This window comes from Gekko japonicus, unplaced genomic scaffold, assembly GCF_001447785.1.
Source record: "Gekko japonicus isolate JY-2015 unplaced genomic scaffold, Gekko_japonicus_V1.1 scaffold852, whole genome shotgun sequence".
Classification (NCBI taxonomy): Eukaryota; Metazoa; Chordata; class Lepidosauria; order Squamata; family Gekkonidae; genus Gekko; species Gekko japonicus.
Window position 1 is genome coordinate 525,978 of NW_015159739.1, and position 21,655 is coordinate 547,632.

Consider the following 21,655-nt stretch of genomic DNA (forward strand, 5'->3'; position numbering starts at 1 on the left):
CTCCTCTCCCCCCGGCTCCCCCGTCTCCTCCACTCCATTCCCTGGCTCCAAGGTGAGGCCGTGCCTCGCCTGCTCCCCCCCCCGCTCCAAAGCGAGGCCCGAGCAGCTTGCAGCCGCCGGGCCTCGCCTGTCCCCCCCCGCCGCCGCTACGAAGCGAGGCCTGAGTGGCTTGTAGCCGCTGGGCCTCGCCGGTCCCCGCCCGCCCGCCAGGCAGCCAAGCCTTTTGCTGCCCTCCCGTCCCGCCCTCTCCCCACCGGCTCTGGTTCGACCACCACCACCGGCTCCGGTCTCCGCTGCCAGGACTCGCCGGTCTCCCTGCACGCATGCGTGCCAGCCAAGCCTTGTCCTGCCCTCCCTCTCTCTGTGGCGGCAGCGGCGAGGCAGTTCACAGAGCGTTCCCTGCGCATGCGCAGGGGACACTCTGTGACTTTTGGGGGGATTTAAGTATCCCCCCAATAGTTTTTTAAAGTTTTAAAATTTTTGTGCACACCTGGGGACCGCCCCAAGTGTGCACAAAACTCTCTCCCCCCCCCCAGGTGCCCCCGTGCGCGGATTTAGGTATCCGCACACCAGGGGGCGACTTCAGAATTAGATATATAGATGGAACTGTTTCCTTCTCCACTCAGATTACTACAAGGCTCCACCAATATCCCCTCCAGTCCCCCCAACAAGAGAAAGAAAATGTTTTACTTAGAAGCTCTGCCACCTGACCTGTAATCAGGGCCAGAAGCTGCTCTACACCACAGTTTACCATTTGGACTGCATTGTGATATGGCCCTGTTTCCTTTCTTCTTTTGGATTACTTATTTCTAGAAGCTTGGATCCCCTTTTGGGCCTTCAAGAAACCAGTTTAGTACTTTTGCATTCTTTCCTCAGCTCCCTGTTTTTGGCCTTTGCCACCACCAGTGATCAGAGTAACTTAACAAACTTTTTAGATGGCTTGAAATGACTACCATTGTAGCAGACTTCTAATATTTTAGTATTTAGTATACATACTTGAGTGATATTATTTTGACCACTTGAGGTAGGACTAAGTGTCCATCCCAGATATTTGTATTATTCCCCCTAGTACATTTAATTTATTCCCCTTAATACATTTCATTTATTAGTTTCACAATGTAAATGTCAGTGTTCTTTACACATGGTAGCAATGCCTTAACACAGGAGTGTGAAGGCTGGGGGGCAGGGAGAAAAAACCCCCTCAAGAAACACATCACTTCTTCTCCTTCACCACTACTTCCTTCCATGGCCCTTTTTTTCCCCAATGGAAAAATCACAAATTTAGGGAAGCCCAAGAAACTCCTGTAAAATATCTTCTCTTTTGGAATAAGTGAAATACTTCGAGACAAATTTTTACCTACTCAAAATATACAATATGAGGACAGTAGGAAGACAATAAGCAGCATTAGATACTGTAGACATAAGTAAAGGTAAAGGTTCCCTTGCTCGAAAGCCAGTCGAATCCGACGCTAGGGTTGTGGTGCTCATCTCCGTTTCCAAGCCGAAGAGCCAGCGCTGTCCAAAGACATTTCCGTGGTCATGTGGTCAGCATGACTAAACACCAAGGTGCATGGAACGCTGTTACCTTCCCACCGAAGTGGTACCTATTTATCTACTTGCAATTTCTTGCTTTCGAACTGCTAGGTTGGCAGGAGCTGGAACTAGAGACGGGAGCTCACTCCGTCATGCGGCAACTCGGGTCTTGAACTGCTGAACTACTGACCTTCCACAGCCTGCAGTTCAGCGTCTTAACCACTTGAGCCACCGCAGCTCCTTACTGTAGACATATAAGCACTTTAATCTAAGATACCTTTCTGCACCAATATCTTATTTGGCCTCCCTGCTCTAGTTCCCAATTCATTGAAAGGGCCCATTTGATTCCACCTTGTGGTCCTAAAAGATTTATAGGAAACTGTCCCTACCTGTGTGAATTTTATCGTTTTAATTATTTTAATGTGATGTTATTGCGATGAGCCTTGGACTCAGTTTCTTGTGACTTGCCCTGAGCTCACCTTGGGGAGGGCAGAACAAAAACCTCAAAATATGTTTTGGTTTTTTTTAAAAAAAAAATATTAAATAAATAAGGCGCTGCCATCTATATGAAAGTAGCAGCCAGGGACTTCTTTACTTTTAGACTTCTGCTTTGCCTTCCTCTGGTGACTCTGATGTAGTCTGGCAGAGATGGAATCCAGTATACTCTGATGAGCTGTCCTCTTGATCTGGCCCCTTGTGGCCAACTTCCATAGCGGTCTCCTCAGTGGACAGTGAGACCCACCCACAGACAAGGAAACAAGCCTTTACTTTCCCAGCATCACCTTGGTATCTACTGTTTAGGTACAGCAAATAACCTAACACTTTAATGGAGTCAAACAAGAGAATTCAAACATCTGCAGATTTAAGTGATAAAATGGTGGTAGCCATCGGTCATACACAGAAGGATAATACAGGAAAAAACATCGTAGATGAAAAAAGGTTCATTAAGAGGTACATGGGAAAGGATAATGCCGAGGATCCAATCAGAGACAACTGGCTGGTGCATGTTTGTGTAGATATAATTTAGATGCTTGTCAATATCATTCACTTTTACACATTACTACTTTTGCTGCCATACTGTTTTTAGGAAATTTAGGAAGGCTGTCAACCATGGTGCATCACTAATTAAATATCCAAGGGGATGGGGGAGGTCACCATCTGCATTCAGCTCAAATGCCAACACCCTAATGTTACTCCAGTTTTGAAACTCCTGCTGCAGTCAACATAACTCATTTCATAGTAATAGTTCTTTGGATCGCAGCCTGACACCCCATCATGTGGAATTATGTTTTACAGAAATCAGCGGGACTTGCTGCCATGCAGTTTGCTCAGGATGCGCTTGGCATTTATTACCAAATGCTATAAAATACTGACAGCTAGTCAATTGCCACTGAAGCAGCTGCTCATTCATGTGGTGTATACGCACTCAAGGAGGAGGGGACACACAGGCTCTGAGAGAACAAAACTCGGTGTCGGAAAAAGATCAAAAGGAGATAATGAATTGCACCAATGGAAATATGGAGACGTGTAAAAGCTCCCATTTGCAGTTTATAGGAATGCGGAGCTCATTTGTCCCCCACCATATAAAGCATCAATTTAATGACTGTCCGTAGCCCTTGAACAGGACTGCCACAAGACACTCCTTCCTGAGGGCACATACATCCCACAAACTAGTACTACTGTCCAGACCACCACGTATCACTGACACAAAGAGAAATACTCTGAGAGCCAGCATGGTTGTTGCCCTACGAGGCACCTAGTGTGTGCCTATGAACTCATACCTATGAGGGCCTGAAGTGTGCTAGTTATGTGCAAGAGGGACTGAATTACAAGGTGGCACCAAGTCATGCCAGCTATAAACACACGTCCTGAAGAAGAAAGCCTCCCTGTGAAATGCTGTGCCTATGATCCCTGCATGCCACCAACCCACTCTCCTGCAGTAAGATGGACCAGTTCCCTAGCCATGTAAAGCACTAAGAAGCCAGGCTGCTGCCATGCCAGGCCAGAAGACAGGGGACCCAAACTCCATGAAGAGTCCCCTCTCCTCACATGAAGGCAACATGTTTGTCCCCACCTAATACATCATCCAGTCCAAACTACAGACATAAAACAAGAGAACAATGGCTCTGGCCAGCACAAGACATAATCCCATCAGGTGCCATTGTTCAAACTAGTTCCCCATTAGATTCAACATTGCCCACTCCTGTAGACCTTCGACCCCAGCACCAGTCAGCATATTTTTGGGGACGGACTAACAGGAGGTGTGCCAAGAGAGATGGCCAAGCTGAGCCCACCCCTCGACCTCCCAATAAAAGGGCCCAACACCCGCTCTTTCTCTCTCTTGCCTACTTGCACTCTTGCTCCCTTACCTGACCCCTTCCTACCCGAAGCCTCTGACTCTTGGTTGCACAGCCAGAGTCTCATCGTGTGCCTGCTGGCTCAGGACACAACCCTTTCCCCAGCATCCCATAGCCCCCTCATTTTCCTGAGATTCGCTCCATCCAACTACGGACAGGTAGAGTATCTCCCATCATCGAAACATCCTGCTAGTACAAATGTGCTATTCTCTTCTATCTATATTTCCTAGATGCTGTGTATATTTCCTAGATGCTGTGTAATTGTGTGTGCTTGCGTTATTGTATGCTTGAAATATCTTCAGTAAACAACCCATTTTATACTGACGTCAGTCTCAGCATCTATTTGGTGTGTCTGGAGGAAACGCAACCCCTGTATACACCGATGCTTGCCCCCGCAGTCGCCTATTGCCTGATTTAAGATCATTAACTCCCCATATTAAATAACGATTTAAGGCAATTTGGCTAACATGGTGTAGTGGTTAAGAGCGGCCAACTCTAATCTGGAGAGCCAGGTTTGATTCCCCACTCCTCCATATGAGGCCTACTGAGCGACCTTGGGCCAGTCACAGTTCTCTCAGAACTCTCTCAGCACTATCTACCTCACAAGGTGACTGCTGTGAGAAGAGGAAGGGAAGACGGTCATAATAAGCCACTTTGAGAGTCCTCAGGGTAGAGGGAAGTGGGGTTATAAAAACCAGTTCTTCTTCTAGTGGACCCACGCATGACAGCCAAGTCTTGCTATATAGACTTAACATTCCTGAACGCACACGTCTTCTTACATAAAATGGAGTTTTCTCACTATGAAATATTGCTGCTTTCCAATTATTGCAATGGCAATGTGAATAAAATATAAATTGCTTACAAATAAAAGTTAGTGTTGTCCTCAAAGGTCTTTAAACAGCACAGCTTTAAATAATTCCTCTTATTGCAAAAATTTCTAGCAGGATTAGAGGGTATTTTCATTGTCAAAGGGAAATTGTTTTTAATTTCATGATTCATAACAGCAAACTCAGACCAGCCAATATTGGTGAAGAGGGACAGGGCACCAAATTGCATCCTCCCCTCCCTCTTCCACAACAGCAGCTCTGCTAATGGGAAAAGGAAGGGTGGGATTTTTTTACCTTCCCCCTCCACAGCAGTCCCAGACCTGCATGACTGTTTATCCCACGTGCATCTTACAACCACAGAAATCATCTCTCTGGTTGCTGAAAGAGAAAGCACGGAAAATCTGCCCCAGCCAGTGCCTTCTGCGCCAGGCAAATAGATATGAACAGACTGCTCTATGGCGAGATTAACACAAACAACAAAGCCAGTTGTTTGTGTTAACCTACTGCAGTGCTTGACAAGACCCAGGCGCCAAGTTGCCATGGCACCTAGAAATTTCAGTGCAACATCTTGTATTTTCAGCAGTGATTTCATTATGAGGTTTTTGTTATGACAACAGCCAAGGTGCCCCCCAATATTTATTTACACACTACAAGGCTTTTGCCATATTATAGTCTGAATAAAATTACAAGAAACTGAAAGAGTTTAGTAGTGGGTTTTGTGGTATCAATAGTAAGAAAACATTGTCATTACAAAGCAAAATGCTGAAGGCTAAAAATATGAGTCTGGTGCCTAAATTTTTGTGATGGCAGAGATGAAGAAAATTAATCAAGGCCTGCTCTAGTAGTTGCCCACTTTACTGATGGAACAGAACAGGGCTTCAGGTGAAGTTATTAATACAATGTTGTTTTTACAGACTGAATTTTGTACGATAAAACTATTATTTTGTTTTTCAATTTGTATTGTAAGTTGGCGGGGTTCTATTTTAATAGCTCAAAAGGCACAGTATAAATCAAATAAATAAACAAGCAGTTCTCCGGGTACCCTGATTCCATACCATTTAAAGATTTTAAAGATAAGAGCCAGCATTTTTTTTGTCCAGTTTGAACTGAACCTGGAAGCCAGTGATGTTCTTTCAGAACTGGTGTGATGTGTTCCCAATAAGTTATTCCACTCAACAGCTTCACTGCTACACTCAGTTCATCAGCCAGCTGACACTTCCAATAGGCTTTCAAAAGCCATGCCTTGTAAAGTATATCGCAATACTCTAATGTGATTAGCTCATAGGTAACAGAGTCAACCCATCAGTCGAATGACCTATAATCTGAACACTGTTAAATATTGCCAACTATTCCATGAGGCCAAGAATGTCACTGAATAGGAGCTGCTTCCTCTTTTATTTCATTATGAACTGTTAGCAAGGACAAGAGTGAGGCCTGCTTACTCTAAGCAATCATGGACAGTCTTAGAGGCTTTGTGGCCACCTACTTGAACTTTGGGCATTTCTTAGAGGACGAATTTGCCTGGTACTTACTATGCACAACTGCCTTTAAAATTGTGCTTAGTAAGTACCAGGCAATTGTTCCTGTAAAGAGATGACTTAAGTTCAAGTAGGTAGCCAAAAAATATTTTAGACCATCCATATTTTTTTTTAAAAAAGCTGCCATTTATTTGCTTTGCTTCTGCTTTGGTGTGGCTCCAGCCTTCCTCCATCTTGAGTTACTCTTTTATTAAAGAAAGAGCCACTTAAGTGGAAAGAAGGCTTCAACTGTTGCATGGTGAAGTGCTAGGATCCACTCCATTAATGGTAGGCTTATCTTCAATTTACTGGGTCTTATCCAGTCTACTTAGAATATCCACTGCTTCATCTTAGACAGCATAAAAGAAACTAGAAGTCATTTGCATATTAGAGACCCTTCACTCCAAAGCTGCCAAGTTATTTGTACCAGTGATACACAGTAACTATAAAGTACCATAAAAGACAACAGGGGACACCAAAGAGGTTTTAAAACACAAGTGCCAAGGATCTGACAAGCTCTCCACCAGTTCCGTCTTCTGGAACCACATCTTCAAGATGGAACGGAACTACTGGAATGCACCATCATCAACATCCATGTAAACAGGCAGTCAATAAGTGTTTTATGGCTGACAGCATCACAGACCACCAAGCGGTGATTGCACTGCAATTGCCTCTCTTGAAGTGAAGGCTGTTGGGGCAATCAACAGTTTTAGATACCAAAATGAATCTGAAGTAGGAGTGAAATTAATGCATAAGGAACTGCTCGAGCCATCTTCCTTCAAAAGAGACACAAAAGGCTGCTTGCACATTTGCTGTTTTCCCCAAAGGACAGCAAACAAGTGACAGGACTCGCACAAAGAAGTCTGCTCATCAGCAAGCAGCTTAAAACAGCAGCAAAACAAGAATCAAAAGCATAATCCTACCAACTGCAGTTTGATTAAATTCATCTGGAGGACTGTGTTTCTGAGAATCCATCTTTTTAGCATATGCTTTAACCCACCACGGCTTGTACTTCAATAGATGGCGAACAGCTTCATCTTCAAAGAAGTCAGCACTAGGGGGGAAAGATAAAAAGATTCATCCATTATAGTTTCATACCACGGATGGGACATCGTCAACGCTGTCATTCATTGGAAGCTTGTCAGTAAATGCCAAGTCGTTGCGCTTCTCAAGATGCATGCCCTCCATATACACGTACCAGCTCCAACTCAGCAGACTTGAGCACAGAACTGTGAAAAAAGGAGGGGTCCTTTATGGTTCCTCTATCTACACAGGGTTAACTGTGACTGGCATCACACTTCTGCTAGCTGTTTATTCAGCTCAACTACAAAGACAAAGGCAAACTTGTGTAACCTTGTGAACCTTTATGTGTAAGTGCCATTTAGGGTCATAACATTAGTCCACCTGACTAGCAACCCTTCTCCAAGGTCTCTCAGGCAGGTCTTTCCCAGCATAACGACCCAAGATTCTTCCCACATTTTAAGCAAGGATGACAAGAAGTGGACTTTGAACATTCTGCTACAGAGCAGTGACCACAGGCTTATAAATAACTACCTGCTAGTAGCAAACAACTTCAGCTAAGTGACTCTTCTAAAACAGAAACTTCTCCCCTTTATTTAGGACACAAATGATGCACACATGTATGTGCACAGAGGTCAACATTTTAATTGACAGTAACGTTTGTGGAAAGCTTATGTGCAAAGCTGAACTAACCTCTTGAAAGCTACAGTCTGTAGCATTCCCTACCTACTCATCTTCAGAAGAATGCCTTTCCCTCACAAAGTCTTTGCATGGGCAGACAATGAACTGCAGTTCAGTCAAATTTAACGTACCACCTAGCTCCTGTGAGAAGCTGAGACTATTGCAAAATAATCCCTAAATAGAGTTGGGATCCTATGCACCAGTTTCATATGCACTAGATAGTCTCTGCCATAGAGCTCACTGGGCCCTAGCACAAGTGGATGTTGTAGCAGAAGAAGAACGCTCCACAGTAGAGACTATCTAGTGTATATGGAAGTCATTCACAGGATCCAAGCCTACATGGTTTACAAGAGTGCATAATCAAATTCCTTTAAGCATGTATCTTTAGGTCACACAGATTCTAGGAAAGAGAAGAGACCATTTAAGATTGTGAAGTCAGTCCACCAAAGCTGTAAAGCACTACCAACATGCAGCAGTCAGTGGTGTAGGAAGTGAGAAAAACCTATCACTACAACTTCTACCTGATCACCACCTTGTTTTGATTTTACTGAATACGTATATAATACCATGATACACATGGAGGCCTAAAGGAAAGGTTATGTCTCCTTTCCTTTCATACCCTTAGAAGCTCATTCATTCATGAATCTTGAGCAGCAGTATTATAGAACTAACATCAATATTAGTTGGCATGCCTGAGTCCACTAATGAGTAGAGTTACAACCTACAGGTCAGATCTCTGCTGCAAACAGAATGGTAAGTACAGTCCAGTACAGTCCAGATAGTGAGGTAAGCATCCTAAGCCACTTCAATGCTCCAGAGGCAACCATTCAACACCAAACTCAGCATTCCAACGTTTTCAGACCCTGAAGTTAACTGCAGGAAACGTTTCTAAAATTCTAACATGAGAAAATGCCCTAAAATACATTAAGCATGTTTCTTCTTAAAATTGTTCCATATGCTCTAAACTGGAAAAGTATGTATCACTGATACCTTGGGAAGTCTTCCACTACAACTGAAATATTTATGCTCATTAAAACAGTAAGAAGCCATAATTTCTTCAAGCGCTAAGCCATCTCCATGTCAATCCTTTGGCTATGTTGTACATCTTTATTATTTCCAGACAATGTCTAGCTTTTGTATGGCTGAATGCAATAGCAGCCTATTGAAAGCTCGGGGGTTGGTAGAGGAGAGGCAGCATAAAGTAAAAGAATACTAATTTGTACCTATTGAGAACAGAAAATATACAGCCTACCAGAAAGAATAATTCACCAAGAATGAATTAAAAAATAGAGCTCTTGGGGCAACTGGGAGTAAGGAGATGTATAGAGTGTTTCTTTTTTTGAATCATCACCTCAAAAATGCATTGTAAATTACAGAATACAATCACATAAAGCAACCCCGATATGGCAATGAATGTACAGTCACATAGTTATGACATAAGACTTCACTTGACACAACCAAGTGATTAGACATCACTCTTGTGTATCTCTCTAATATAGGAGTCTTGTCTAGGAGTCTTGAAGGCATGGAAGTCAAGATCTACCTCTTGATGAATATGTAAGAAACCCAGAGAGCAATCCTAAAAAGGTCTATTCAGTTTCCCAGGAAAGTGTCCTTAGGAGTGTATTGTAAGGCTTGGCTCCTGCATATTCCTCCACAACAGAACATGTTCATCCACAAGTATGCATTTTCCATTTATGCAAAATACCCATCTTGCATGACCAGAAAGTGCCTAGCACTAGAGGACTGCCTACTCAAAAAAGGGAAGTATAAGAACTAAGTATAAATTTATTAGTATATTTTAAACTAAAAACAAATGGTTTGTCAAGAACAATATTAGCAAACAGATAAAAATATTATAAGAAAATGTTTAGTGGAGTAACCATTTTAGCGATAAACACACTAGGAAGAACATAAACATGCTTGCATTTAGTGGGCAATTAATTTTTCAACATTTGTAGAGATTATTTATTTACAATATTTATAACCCACTTCTGTCCTGATCAGCAGGACTTGACACAGCTTGCATCATTAAAATCAATCAAAATCTGATTTCAAAAAAATACAATACAGATAATGTGAACTGGACATCATAACTAACCTCCATTCACAAGACACCAAAAGCACATACATAAGCTCTGCTTTACACAGCATCTGAAATCTCTTCAATACTGGCCATCTTTATCACATCCTCAGGAAGCCTGTTCCATGAAACAGGAGCAACCACTCAGAAAGCCCAGAGCAGTAGTAGTTCCCACTGACCCGAATGGAGGAACTGTCAACAATCCCTGCTCTGATGATCAGAGATGTTCTCTGGGCACATATTAACCCACAGATCCTTTTTAACACATTTTGGTAAAGGGACAAAGCAAGTACTACTATATTGTTATGCCAATAAAGGTTATTGGAATTGGAACTGGAGTACTATACCTATCCTTTAAAAAGATGAAGGGTTAAATGTCTTGGAATGAATCTCAGTAAAGCTAGAAAGGTGCCTAATTAGTTCCCAAGGAGGCATACCTTTACGGGCTCATTCCCTTTTACATACACCAGTGTGGGTCAATTGCCCTGATTGCTCTAGAGGATCCCAAGTAACAATAGCCCCATTCAAAACATTACGGGTTTCCTCAAACATCTGAAGAAACCAGCTGTGAAGCAACATTCTGAGCAGTCAGCATGCACCCTGCTTTGACACCAGCCAACCTGCAGAACTAATCTAGTATCATAATTATATCTAGACCAAATCAGGAGCAATCATCTGTGGCTGTTACAAAGGTGCCAGACTAAACATATTCTTGAGGTTTGATGTAACAGCATCAGAGGAAACTATGCTTTTTCCAAAAATGGAAATTTTAGATCCATCTCCTACTGAAATGGCAACATGACAGTGCAGCAAACATTATAAAGGCATCTATTTTCCAGATTAATACTTACAGGTAGTGATCAGGATCAAATTTGGCAGCTTCTGCCGCTAGCCTTTTCTTCCTGCGTTCATCTGTGGGGGTTATATCTGGATTCTTAATGTCAATAACTTCACTAAGTTCTTCCTAGAAAGGGAAACACCAAAAGAAGTAACCCACAAGCTACTAAGGAAAAAATGCCATGGTTAAAGCTTTATACAGACATCGGAAAAGGCTTATTCAAACATACTGTAACCCCACTGGGATGCCAAGGTAGTCCCCAAGAAGGATGAGGGCTGGAAGCATGTCAATTAACTAGTTAAGAGCCACTGCAATTAAATATCTCATGATGCTAAGAATGGACTTTCAACCTTTGCATAGCAATCTGCCACATCACAAGACTTCCTTGCTTGGTAATACAGCATTTCTTTTTTTGCCATTGAGTCACAGCTGACTTATGGTGACCCCGTGGGGTTTTCAAGGCAAGAGATGTTCAGAGGTGGTTTGCCATTGCCTGCCTCCATGACACGACCTTGGTATTCTCTGGAGATCTCCCATCCAGGCACGTAGCTAAGGTGGGGGCATTTCAGGGGCATGCCCCCTCATTAGTGAGTTCTGCCCCATCTGAGCAGCTCCCCCTCCCACAGCCAGTAGACTTGGCTGTGAGCGGGGCTCGCATTGTAGGAGTGGTGCCTGTGCAACTGCTTAAATCGGCTGTAATCCCTTCCCAGAGGTATGAATTCCTGAGAATACAACAGGATGATGCACGCCTTGAACCACCTGTTGAAAGGTGCTTCAGACCCCTTGCTGCCCTTAGCCACTGGATCACAAGCTACAAAAAGGGAGACTGCCTGCCTGACAGAAGCCATACACTGTATATAGATACACATGGCCCTACAGATATCCAAGGTGTGCCAATTCTTTTCTTTGAAGTGGGATGGATTAGGGCAAACAGACCGACCTGTGGAAAGCAGAATTCACACTTGGTATGAATGAAAGGTCTTGCTGGAAAACCACCACATCTTTTTGAAAGATGCAGAACCTTGATGCTGTAGACAGCACTCCCAACTCTGACATGCATCTGGCAGATGTACTGGAAGTAAGGAACAGAACCCTAAGAAAGAGAACTTCAGGGACACTTCTTGAAGTGGCTCAAAAGGTGATTTTGTCAGTGCTTGAATGATTACTCCAAGAGTCCTGAGTGCCACTGATGCAAGGGAACAGGCTCTATGACGGTGTACCTAGAAGATGACATATGACCTCTTGAGTGTAATGTAGTTTTCTGGGACTGTTGGAGCAAGGGGACTGCATAAGCTGGTCATGTGAGGGATAAGCAAACTTGATGTCATAAATCTGATTGATGGTATGTTGTACCCAGGAATCCGTGCTTAGTGAGGTCCAGGTTTGCCAAAATTGTTGGAATCTGTCCCAGAAAGGCAGAAGCCTAGCACCAATGGAGCTGTTGACATGACTTGTTGTTCATGTTGCTCAAATTTTGACTGACGTGGACTGAGAACTGGGTCTGAAGGGGATCTTTGGCTTAGACCAGGCAGATCTTCTGTAGTATGTACAGAATCTGGAGTGCTGACGATTGAACCCCTTCTTGATCTGTCCCTTTTTGAAGGAAGAGAGCATGACCTTTTTATCCTTGATCTTTGTATGTCATCCCAGGTATCACTGAAAAGCTTACCCCCAGGAAATAACATGTGGGTACACTGACTTTTGAAGTAGTGTTCACAGTTCAGTTTTTTAGCCACAAGCTTCTCTTGCCTCCACAGTAGAAGCCTCAGCCTTCAAAGAAAATTCCAGAGAGTCAGAATTGGTATCCACCATGAAAGGCAGGGATCACTCAAGCCTGAAAAGGCAGCCTATAATTTTTAGATAAATCAGGAGTTTCCCTGAAGAGTTTGTGAAGCCATATGATAGAAGCTCTTGCTATGAGAGAGGTGGCAGCTAAGGCTCTAACAGAGTAAGCCACTGCTTTGTGGGCCCTGCAAGCAAAGTTGCCTTTTTTGTCTGTAGAGTCTTTTGATGAGCTTTCCCTTCCTTAAGGCCACATCTGAGGCCAGACTGGCCAAAATGGCATCCTGGACCAGATCCTTGAGAAGACATCAAACCGAAGGGGGGGGGGTGAGTTGCGGGGAGTAGTAGAAGAGTAGTTTCTTTGTGTGGCCAATGTAGAAACACTGTGCTAAGTCCAGTCTTCTTTGACCCTTTCTTGATGAAAAAGCTAGAGGGGAAGGTACAGCCTAAGGTTTGGGTCACATGGAACACATTTGTCCTTAAGGCCCTATACACTGAGAAAAATGGCTACAGAATGGGGGGGGGGGTCTGTTGAGAAGGGTGTTCATCCAAAGTTCCCCTTCCTTCCTGTCCAAATCAGACTCCGTTTCTCAAATGGTACTGGAAGCCTCCTCCCCAAAATGAGAAGATCTGGATGACAAGCCCTTAGTAGACGAAGTGGACAACATTCTTTGTGTTACGTTAAACGGCCATGAGGGCTTTCAAGCTGTTTGACTCTGATCCACAAAGGAACCCAGGGTCCCCCAGGTGGCTTCCATTTTAGCAGGAATGGGATGAGGTAAGGGAGCATCTGAAAAAGAGCTGCATCTCTTTCTGCCAGCTTGGTGTAGCAGTTAAGTGCACAGACTCTGATCTGGGAGAACCAGGTTTGATTCCCCACTCCTCCAGTTGCAGCTGCTGGATGACCTTGGGCAAGCTATAGTCCTGACAAGAACTGTCCTTGAAAGGGCAGTTCTGGAAAGAGCTCTCTCAGCCCCACCTTCCTCACAGGGTGTCTGTTGTGGGGAGGGGAAGGGAAAGGAATATCACTCTCACTCTGAGACGCTGAGTGAAGGGCGAGATATAAATCCAATCTCTTCTTCTTCGACCATTGTGTTGTTAAAGAAGTTGGTCAGCCATACCTGAAGCCCCACTAAAGCGCCAAAGGCACCTCCACCCCATTCTGATAAGCCCAGGTAAGCAGGATTGCTCTGCTCACTAACCACCACCTGGAAAGTTTGCTTCCATTTCTGCAGCAGAAATGGAAGTGGATGCAGGCCACTGGTCATGGCTGCAGCAAGGTACAAGGTTTCTGGCACCAAAATTTTCCTTACAGTCAACTAGAGTGTAGGCCACAGTTCCTGCCTGTCACTCTATAGCGTCACTGCAAGCACCTGGTTTTCTCCTCTGCCTTGGCTTCAGAAGTCTTGTAACAGGTCATCATGTAGGGCTGCCAGCCCCCAGGTCTGGGTGGGGGTTCACCCACTCCTGGGGGCTCTAATCCGCCCCTGGCCAGCTGGCCGGCAGGGGAAGCCCCATCCCCAAGCTGTGGCCACCCCCTCCCTCCTGGCTAAAAGATTTAAAGGGCTTCAGCTGATCGGCGGGGAGCACGTGGCCCGCCAACCAGCTGGAGGACCCTTTAAATCTTTTAGCAGGGAGGAAGAAGGGCTGTCGCCGGCCCGCACCCCACGGGCAAAAAGACGCTTTAAAGGGTCTTTTTGCCAGTGGAGCTGCAGCCAGCAACAGCCGATCAGCTGAAGCCCTTTAAATCTTTTAGCAGGGAGGGAGAAGGGTGGCCACGGCTTGGGGTGTCCCCGCCCACCCCTGGAACGCCCGTCAAATCCCCCTGCCAGATTGATGAGGGGACCTGGCAACCCTAGCACCATGGCAATCTCGACCTCTGCCACTCAAGATGCAAACTACATCGCTGCAGGATTTCAGGCAGCAGGCCACTAAAGCAAAGGATGGGGGGTGGAGAACAATTGCACAGAAGAATAGAGACAGACTAACGGGGGGGGGGATTAAAGGGACACGAGGAAAAGAAACTATACCAGAGAAAAAGCCAAAAGGCACCGGGAGAGTTCTGTGCTTGCAGAGGAGGCAGGAAAAGAACTCAAGAAGGAGGGGTACTCCCTAGCCTCAGAGACAGAAAGAATGACCAAACACCCTGCCTTCAGGGATCATGGGAGAAGGAGTACCCAAGCATCAAGACGTCCTCCCCTCCTCAAATGAGAATGAAGAATTGGCCACTGTTGTAGCGTATTTGTGTTGACTATCTACTGCATCCAGCTTCTTCATTTTGTGGCACAGGATTTCTTGCACAACCATATCACAATAGAACACGAGCTGCTTCACACATGGAACAGCAGTTTGAGTTTTATTTGTGGCCACATCACTAAATAACCGATCCTTAGTAAGCCTCCCCCCCCCATAACCCCAACTTGCCATATGAAACTCACTTCATTTTTTTTACTGTATTTCTGCTTTTCTTTATAATAGATATTTTTAATAACAAATAGATAAACTAACAATTATCCCCTCCCACCAACAGAATTACATCTTCATGTATTATTTATTCGAGAATATAAACCATAGGGAGCAAGTTTCTGGACAAGTAGCACATAACTAATACAACAAAGCCATTCATAATCCAGACACAAAGTCTTGGCCACAGAAGATTTTCCCTTACAACTGAAAGCTTAAGTTCTACAGGCTATTTCAAACAGACAAGTCCCAAAATGCTATCAATGCTATTTTTTTAAAAAAAAGAAAAGATAAGAAGAAGCTATGTTTTACAGGCATCACACATTTATTTGTGGCAGCCATCTATAACATAGTTTGTCTAGGGCTTGTATCACACTGCAGTGATATTTCCAACATTCATGATAAACTCCTTCGCACTATGAATGGTTCCAAAGTTATTTGCCACGGAGGTTACTGCTACAGTATACAATTAGAGCTGCTGAGAGCCACCATGGGTCCCTAGACGAAGATTCCACCTGCCTCCCCCCCCTTATGACCCTTATCCAAACCACTTGTCCAATTTTGTAAAATTATATTTGTACACACATATAAATGTACCAATATAAGAGAGATCCAATGAACTAGTTGTAGTTCACAAAAAAATAACATATCAAATAAGCCTTTAGTAAGTAAATCACTAAGAAATCTAGAACACAGTTTGAGTCCAGTGTCACCTTTGAGACCAACAAAGTTTAATTCTGTGTATAAGCTTTTGTGTGTGTGCACACTCCCCTTCAGATATCTGAAGGAGTGTGCATGCACACAAAAGCTTATACCCAGAATTAAACCTTGTTGGTCTTCAAAATGTCACTAGATTCAAACTTTGTTCTGTTGCTTCAGACCAACACAGCTACCCATTTGAAACTAAGAAATCTTTTTAAGTTTACTTTACCTAGTACAAAAGCAGGTGAAACAGATTATATGGTGGTGCTGGATGACAAGTACTGGGATCACTGCGATTGATTTTGCTGACATATTTTCTAAAAAGATTATGTCAGTTGTCACATAACATGAAGCTTTATGTCTAACATGAAGTTTAATGTCCACATGAGCAAAACAGCATTTACCAAGGGATATTAGATGTCCCACCACTACAACAATAGTGTGTAAAATATAAGTAAATCTTATTGGCAGAGGAGGAGGAGTTCTAACTTCTGTTCCACGTGTGTAACCATTAAGACCAATTAACATCCCATTACCATGCAAGGGGGAGAAGCATCTTTTTACTATTTTGAACCATCATTTACTACTTTGAACCATCATAGGGAAATATTAACTCTCCCCATCCCATTAGGGGGGGCACGAAATAAAGGCATTATTATGAAAGAAAGACAGCAAAATGAAGAAAAGTATGCAAAAGAGGAAAAGAAATTAAGGAAAGATGAAAGGATGTGTTATTTTCTACAACACCTAACAGGGAAGATCTGGCTGAGCAGACAAACTATGGAGTTGTGTGGAAGGAAAGGAAGAGGGAAACAGACTGGTACAGTGCTTGCCATGCTACAGTGCTGCTGATTTTGGTTGATGGGTTTAGCAGGACATGCAAGTGTTTGTCTCCTTGGAGTAAACTTTGCAGAAAGGCATGGCCAGCTGAAAGCAGAGCTACTGCTGTTTACTGTGTTTCACCTTCCCTGCACCCCTAGTGGCTCCTGCACAGAACTGCATCAGAAGTAAAATAAATCAGATGCATTTTGACTGCAGCATGACAACAGCTTCAGGGGCCCTCCAGCTGTCTTGGACCCAGGAATTTTGTCCTTCCAGTCTCTTTCTCCTGATTGCCCTGGATGCAGTTTCTCAAGTAAGAACACAAGTATGCCTATTACAAAATCAGAAGTATCAAACTGTTTCACATAACAAAAGCACACACCTGAAGACGTCTAAAAACTTCTGATTTCTGATTTCCAAATCCATAGCCACAGGATGAACTTAAGTGGTCCTCTCTGCTCTCCTCATATGGAGTTTGTTCAATTTCCCAATCAAACTCTTCTTCTTCTTGTTCCCCTTCACCATTTCCAGCATCTGAAATTTGGGTATCAGCAAAAATATAAAAAAAAGAAATGACTGATTTTTCCATCATGAACCTTCTACAACAAGGTGTGTCAAACACGCAGCCTGGGGACCGGATCAGGCCCCTGGAGGGTTTGTATCAGGCCCGCAGTAGAACTGGCGGTCTTCTGCTTCTTCCAGTTTTGCTGCTGCTGTGTCATTGTAGGTTTGCAGCTTACAGATACACACCAGAACAGCATACTCAAGATTGCAACAGCACAGACATTTTGATGTAATAACTCAGAGCAAGAGGTGTCAGTTATCAGACACTGTAAAATAAACAAAATATTGCAAGAGTGCTAATGTTTTAATCATGCTTTTATTTTAAGTAAAAAAAAACACCTTTGTGTTTGTGTCCTTTATAAAGTTTATATCGCCGCTACCTGGCATTACATTTTATGACACACATGGCCCGGCCCAACAAGGTCTCATTTATGTCAGATCCGGCCCTCATAACAAATGAGTTCGACACTCCTGATCTACAATTTCTCCATCTCTCTCTTTTTTTGTTTTTGTTTAGTGGATTCTTAGCTCAAGTCTGTAGTATGTCTTAAATGTTAGGTTTCTTTCCAGAGCCCTCTGTAGATGTAAAACAAAATACACAGCTGGGGATCCAGATTGTTCTGGTTCAGCCCACTCTGAGGACTACCTAAAGATCCAGTGCAGGAAACCACATTTACATTGGAGTCCACATGCAGAAAGCGCTAAACCATTTAATCGGTACACCTCAAGATGGTGCAGTCTGCCACTGTATGATTTGAACTCACTGCTAATGTAGTACCCAACAAATGGATGTAGGAATGTCAGCCATTTGTGTAGTGCTAATGTTGCTGAAATAACAAAAGAAATAACACTAACATGTAGTTGCTGAGAAAGTGTAACTGTTGTTCTTCCTATGATAAACACAATTTTAATATTTAAAGAAACTCTCTCCCATTCTTCATATATATCCATATATATTAAGGATACAGCATTACTATATAGTACTTCGGCAAAGTAAAACAAAACAGTAATGGTCATGACAAGCCTCTTCAATTTCCTACACTTCCAGGTACATAACTAATGCTTCATCAGCTCCAGAAATTCATCAAATAAGTATGTATTTTCTCACATACTTCTTTTACTATCCATCAGGAGAGCTGGGGGAAAAAAATCTGTTGCTACTCAACTGACTGTGGAGTACATGGGAGAAAGGCTACAGAGGAAGGCGGAGCTGATCACTGCTCAGGGAAAGTTTCCACATGGGAAGCCTGAAGTCACAGGGTTGGCACTTCCATGCAAGTGGCCCACTCTATGAGGCCTATACAAGGCCTACATGGAATGCACTGTGCACTTAGAGCAGAACAGTGAGAGGTGGTAGCAGCAGCTGACAGAGATCAGTTTCCTTTCTACTACATGCAGTGATTATCTGTGTCAATGCACAAATAAATAAATGGGCAAGCAGAAAGCCATCTGTTCCTTTAAGACAGATGCATTCCAAATGCAATGCCTACTTTATACCCTTTTTAGTGTGGTAAGAATTTTGCAGGTTTTCAAGCTCTGAAGACGGATGATGTTCCAGAACTTGACCAGAGAGAGAATTTCAGCAACCACTGCTAAATAGTTAAGAGTGTACAGTTAGAATTATGGCATGATCAATTATATTACAACAAACTGGACAATAAAGACCTCTTACATACAAAAGCACATGCTTTATGAATAGACAAGAAAAACCTATTAGCATACAAACCTATCTCTTGGATTAAAGGTTTTGCTGATCTGGATTTCTTTGGTGCTAACAGAGCTGTCAACATGTCTAATCCTTCAAAGTATGCTCCAGGAGTCTCCTTGGGAAGTCTGATTGTAAATATCCCTTAAAACAGAATGGATAAATTAAAAAATAATTCTCTCCAGTTACAGAAACCCATAAAATAGGATACAGAAGTGATTCAAGCTTCTACTCCAGCATTTTCTAAACAATTTACTGGATCTACAAAAGCTCAATTTCAATTGCTCTTCTTTGCCCCTAAAATAGCAGTGATGCACCTCTGAACATCACTTGCTTGGAGGCAACATGGGGGAAGGTGAACAAGTTAGTATGGCTACACCTAGAGTCATATCTGTAGAACAGAAGAAGAAGAAGAGATTGGATTTATACCCCGCCCTTCACTTGGAGTCTCAAAGCGGCTTACAATCTCCTTCCCCTCCCCACAACAGACAATCTGTGAGGTAGGTGGGGCTGAGAGGGCTCTTTCAAGGACTGCTCTTGAGAGAACAGCTCTGAGAGAACTTGTGACTGACCCAGGGTCACATCAGCAGCTGCACATGGAGGAGTGGGGAATCAAACCCGGTTCTCCCAGATTAGAGTCCGCACTCTTAACGACTACATTAATAGCATCTCTGCAAGATCTGAAATGTTATAATCATTATTTAAATGCATGCTAGAACCTGGGAACAATTTCAAGAACCAACTCACCTATTAGATTTGTATGGGGAAAGGGCCAATAGAAATGGATTTCTCTTAGTGTTTCGTATCCATTCCTGGAGTTTATGGACTAATCATTCAAGTTACCTCATTACAGGGAGAAGTGGTTGTTTTGTTGCCATTTGGTTTCACCATTATATCAGTAAATCCAAGATTTATTACATAAACAAGGCGATCCTATTTCTATTCCCTGTTATTCCTCCCTTTATTTTATTACTAGAATATGATTCTCATTTGGATGTTATTTTGTAAAATCTTAAATAGATTTTAAAAAGCATGACAAACCTTTGTCATCATAGGATGCTTTTTCTCTGCCATCTTCTACAATTCCTCCAGGAAGAGCCAGTCTGTGTACAAATTGAAAGTCCACTAGTCAAACACATTTATAAAAAGTAATGGACAGATCAGTGGACAGCTCTCAGGCATCAACAAAACAGAATACATACACTCCACAGCATGAAGTAAGCCCGAATTGCAAACTCTGCAATTTGAGAGAGGTTATGAGAGTAGACAAATCAAACCCCTGGGAAAACGCCCCAGAAAAATAGAAAAGGGGGGGGGGGATATGTCCTGAGGATTCGTTTCAGTATTTCCAGCTGAAAAACAGGAAATTTGGGGGAGTGCTGCAGGAAAAAAATTACAAAATATTTTCTATTTTGCATGCGGTGCTTTAAAACAACATCCTTCTTATTCAAAATGTGTACTATGAAAAATTTTATGCAAGCAGTAATGAATGCCAATTCCTGTCTCTATTGTAGAAGCATGCAACTTAATTTTAAAAATGTTTTATTTAAATGCAACTAATTGCCTACAATTAATTTATGCATTTAGAAAAATCAAGATGGTATGATGAATATACTAAATTAGAGTTCAGTGTTTTCAATGTTATAAAATTTAACTTGACATCTCCAAATATCCCGATGGCCTCTTGTAATTTGTTTCTGTCCAAACAACTTATCTTCTTTGTTTATTACAAAAATTTCGTTTCTAATTTTTTAATTTTAATTTTTCTATTTCTCTAATAACAAAACTAAAATATATATGCTAAGGTGACAAAGGATGCAGCAGCTCTTTCTCTCTCAAACACTGGGCATATTTGCATTTTTGCTTGTACAAACTGAATGTACAAACTTGCTTCTCCAAATTTCAGAAATATACTGAAGAGTATCTGAAGTAATATATTGTGCATTTTATGCTGTTAAAGAGATTTGATTTACACCTTGCCCTTCACTACCCGAAGGAATCTCAGGGCTGCTTACAATCTCCTTTCCTCCTCCCCACAACAGACATCATATGAGGTAGGTGGGGCTGAGAGAGCTCTTTCAAGAACTGCTTCTGGACAACAGCTCTAAAAGAACTTGCAGCTGACCCAAGGTCACACCAGCAGCTGCATGTGAAGGAGTGGAGAATCAAACCCGGTTTTCCCAGATTAAAATCTGAGCTCCTAACCACTATACCAAACTGGCTCCAGAGCAGCAAAATAAGTTTAGGTTTGACAAAAAACTAAGTATTGCAAATATTCTAATTTTTCAGCAATTTGCATTTTTTTCCCTCGAGCAGAAAAATGGAGAAGGGGACATATGGGTGTTTTTTTTTATAACATACCCTCAAAGTTTCCTGAAATTTGAGATCTCTAGGTAAAAGGTTAATTGGAAAAAGAACAAAAACACCTGTCCTCCAGTTTGTAGAGAGGTTTATATTACAAGCACAAAGACTAAAACTTGCATTAAAATAAAGAACATGGAGCATCTCAGAATACCAAATTCTACTCTGTACACCAAGGTTCCCCAATGTTGTACCACCACGTGCTTCAGGAAAGCAGGGAAGTGATTCTGAAGGCAGATCAGTTACTGGCTGCTTTCATACAAATAAAGGGGCTTTTCATCTTGGGTCTTTCTCTGTGTTTGTTTGTGTGTCTGTATCTTCCCCCTTTGGTCTACTGTCTCTGTGTGTGCTTGGCTCTGCCTCCTGCAGCAGCTATTTTGTAGTGGTGCCTGCCACCCTG

The 21,655-nt window shown here is 42.7% G+C and overlaps 1 protein-coding gene across 1 annotated transcript in view; it reads right to left on the reverse strand.

The window, feature by feature from the left end:
* The window catches only part of SHQ1 (SHQ1, H/ACA ribonucleoprotein assembly factor), a 103,676-nt gene that overhangs the window by 80,978 nt on the left and 1,043 nt on the right, over positions 1-21,655 (reverse strand). The window contains exons 2-6 of the mRNA XM_015429517.1: positions 19,936-19,997; positions 18,916-19,038; positions 17,008-17,141; positions 10,870-10,982; positions 7,158-7,288 (exon numbers count right to left, since the gene is read on the reverse strand). Of these exons, the coding sequence (XP_015285003.1) occupies positions 7,158-7,288; positions 10,870-10,982; positions 17,008-17,141; positions 18,916-19,038; positions 19,936-19,997 (563 nt within the window). The remainder of the gene's footprint in view (positions 1-7,157; positions 7,289-10,869; positions 10,983-17,007; positions 17,142-18,915; positions 19,039-19,935; positions 19,998-21,655) is intronic.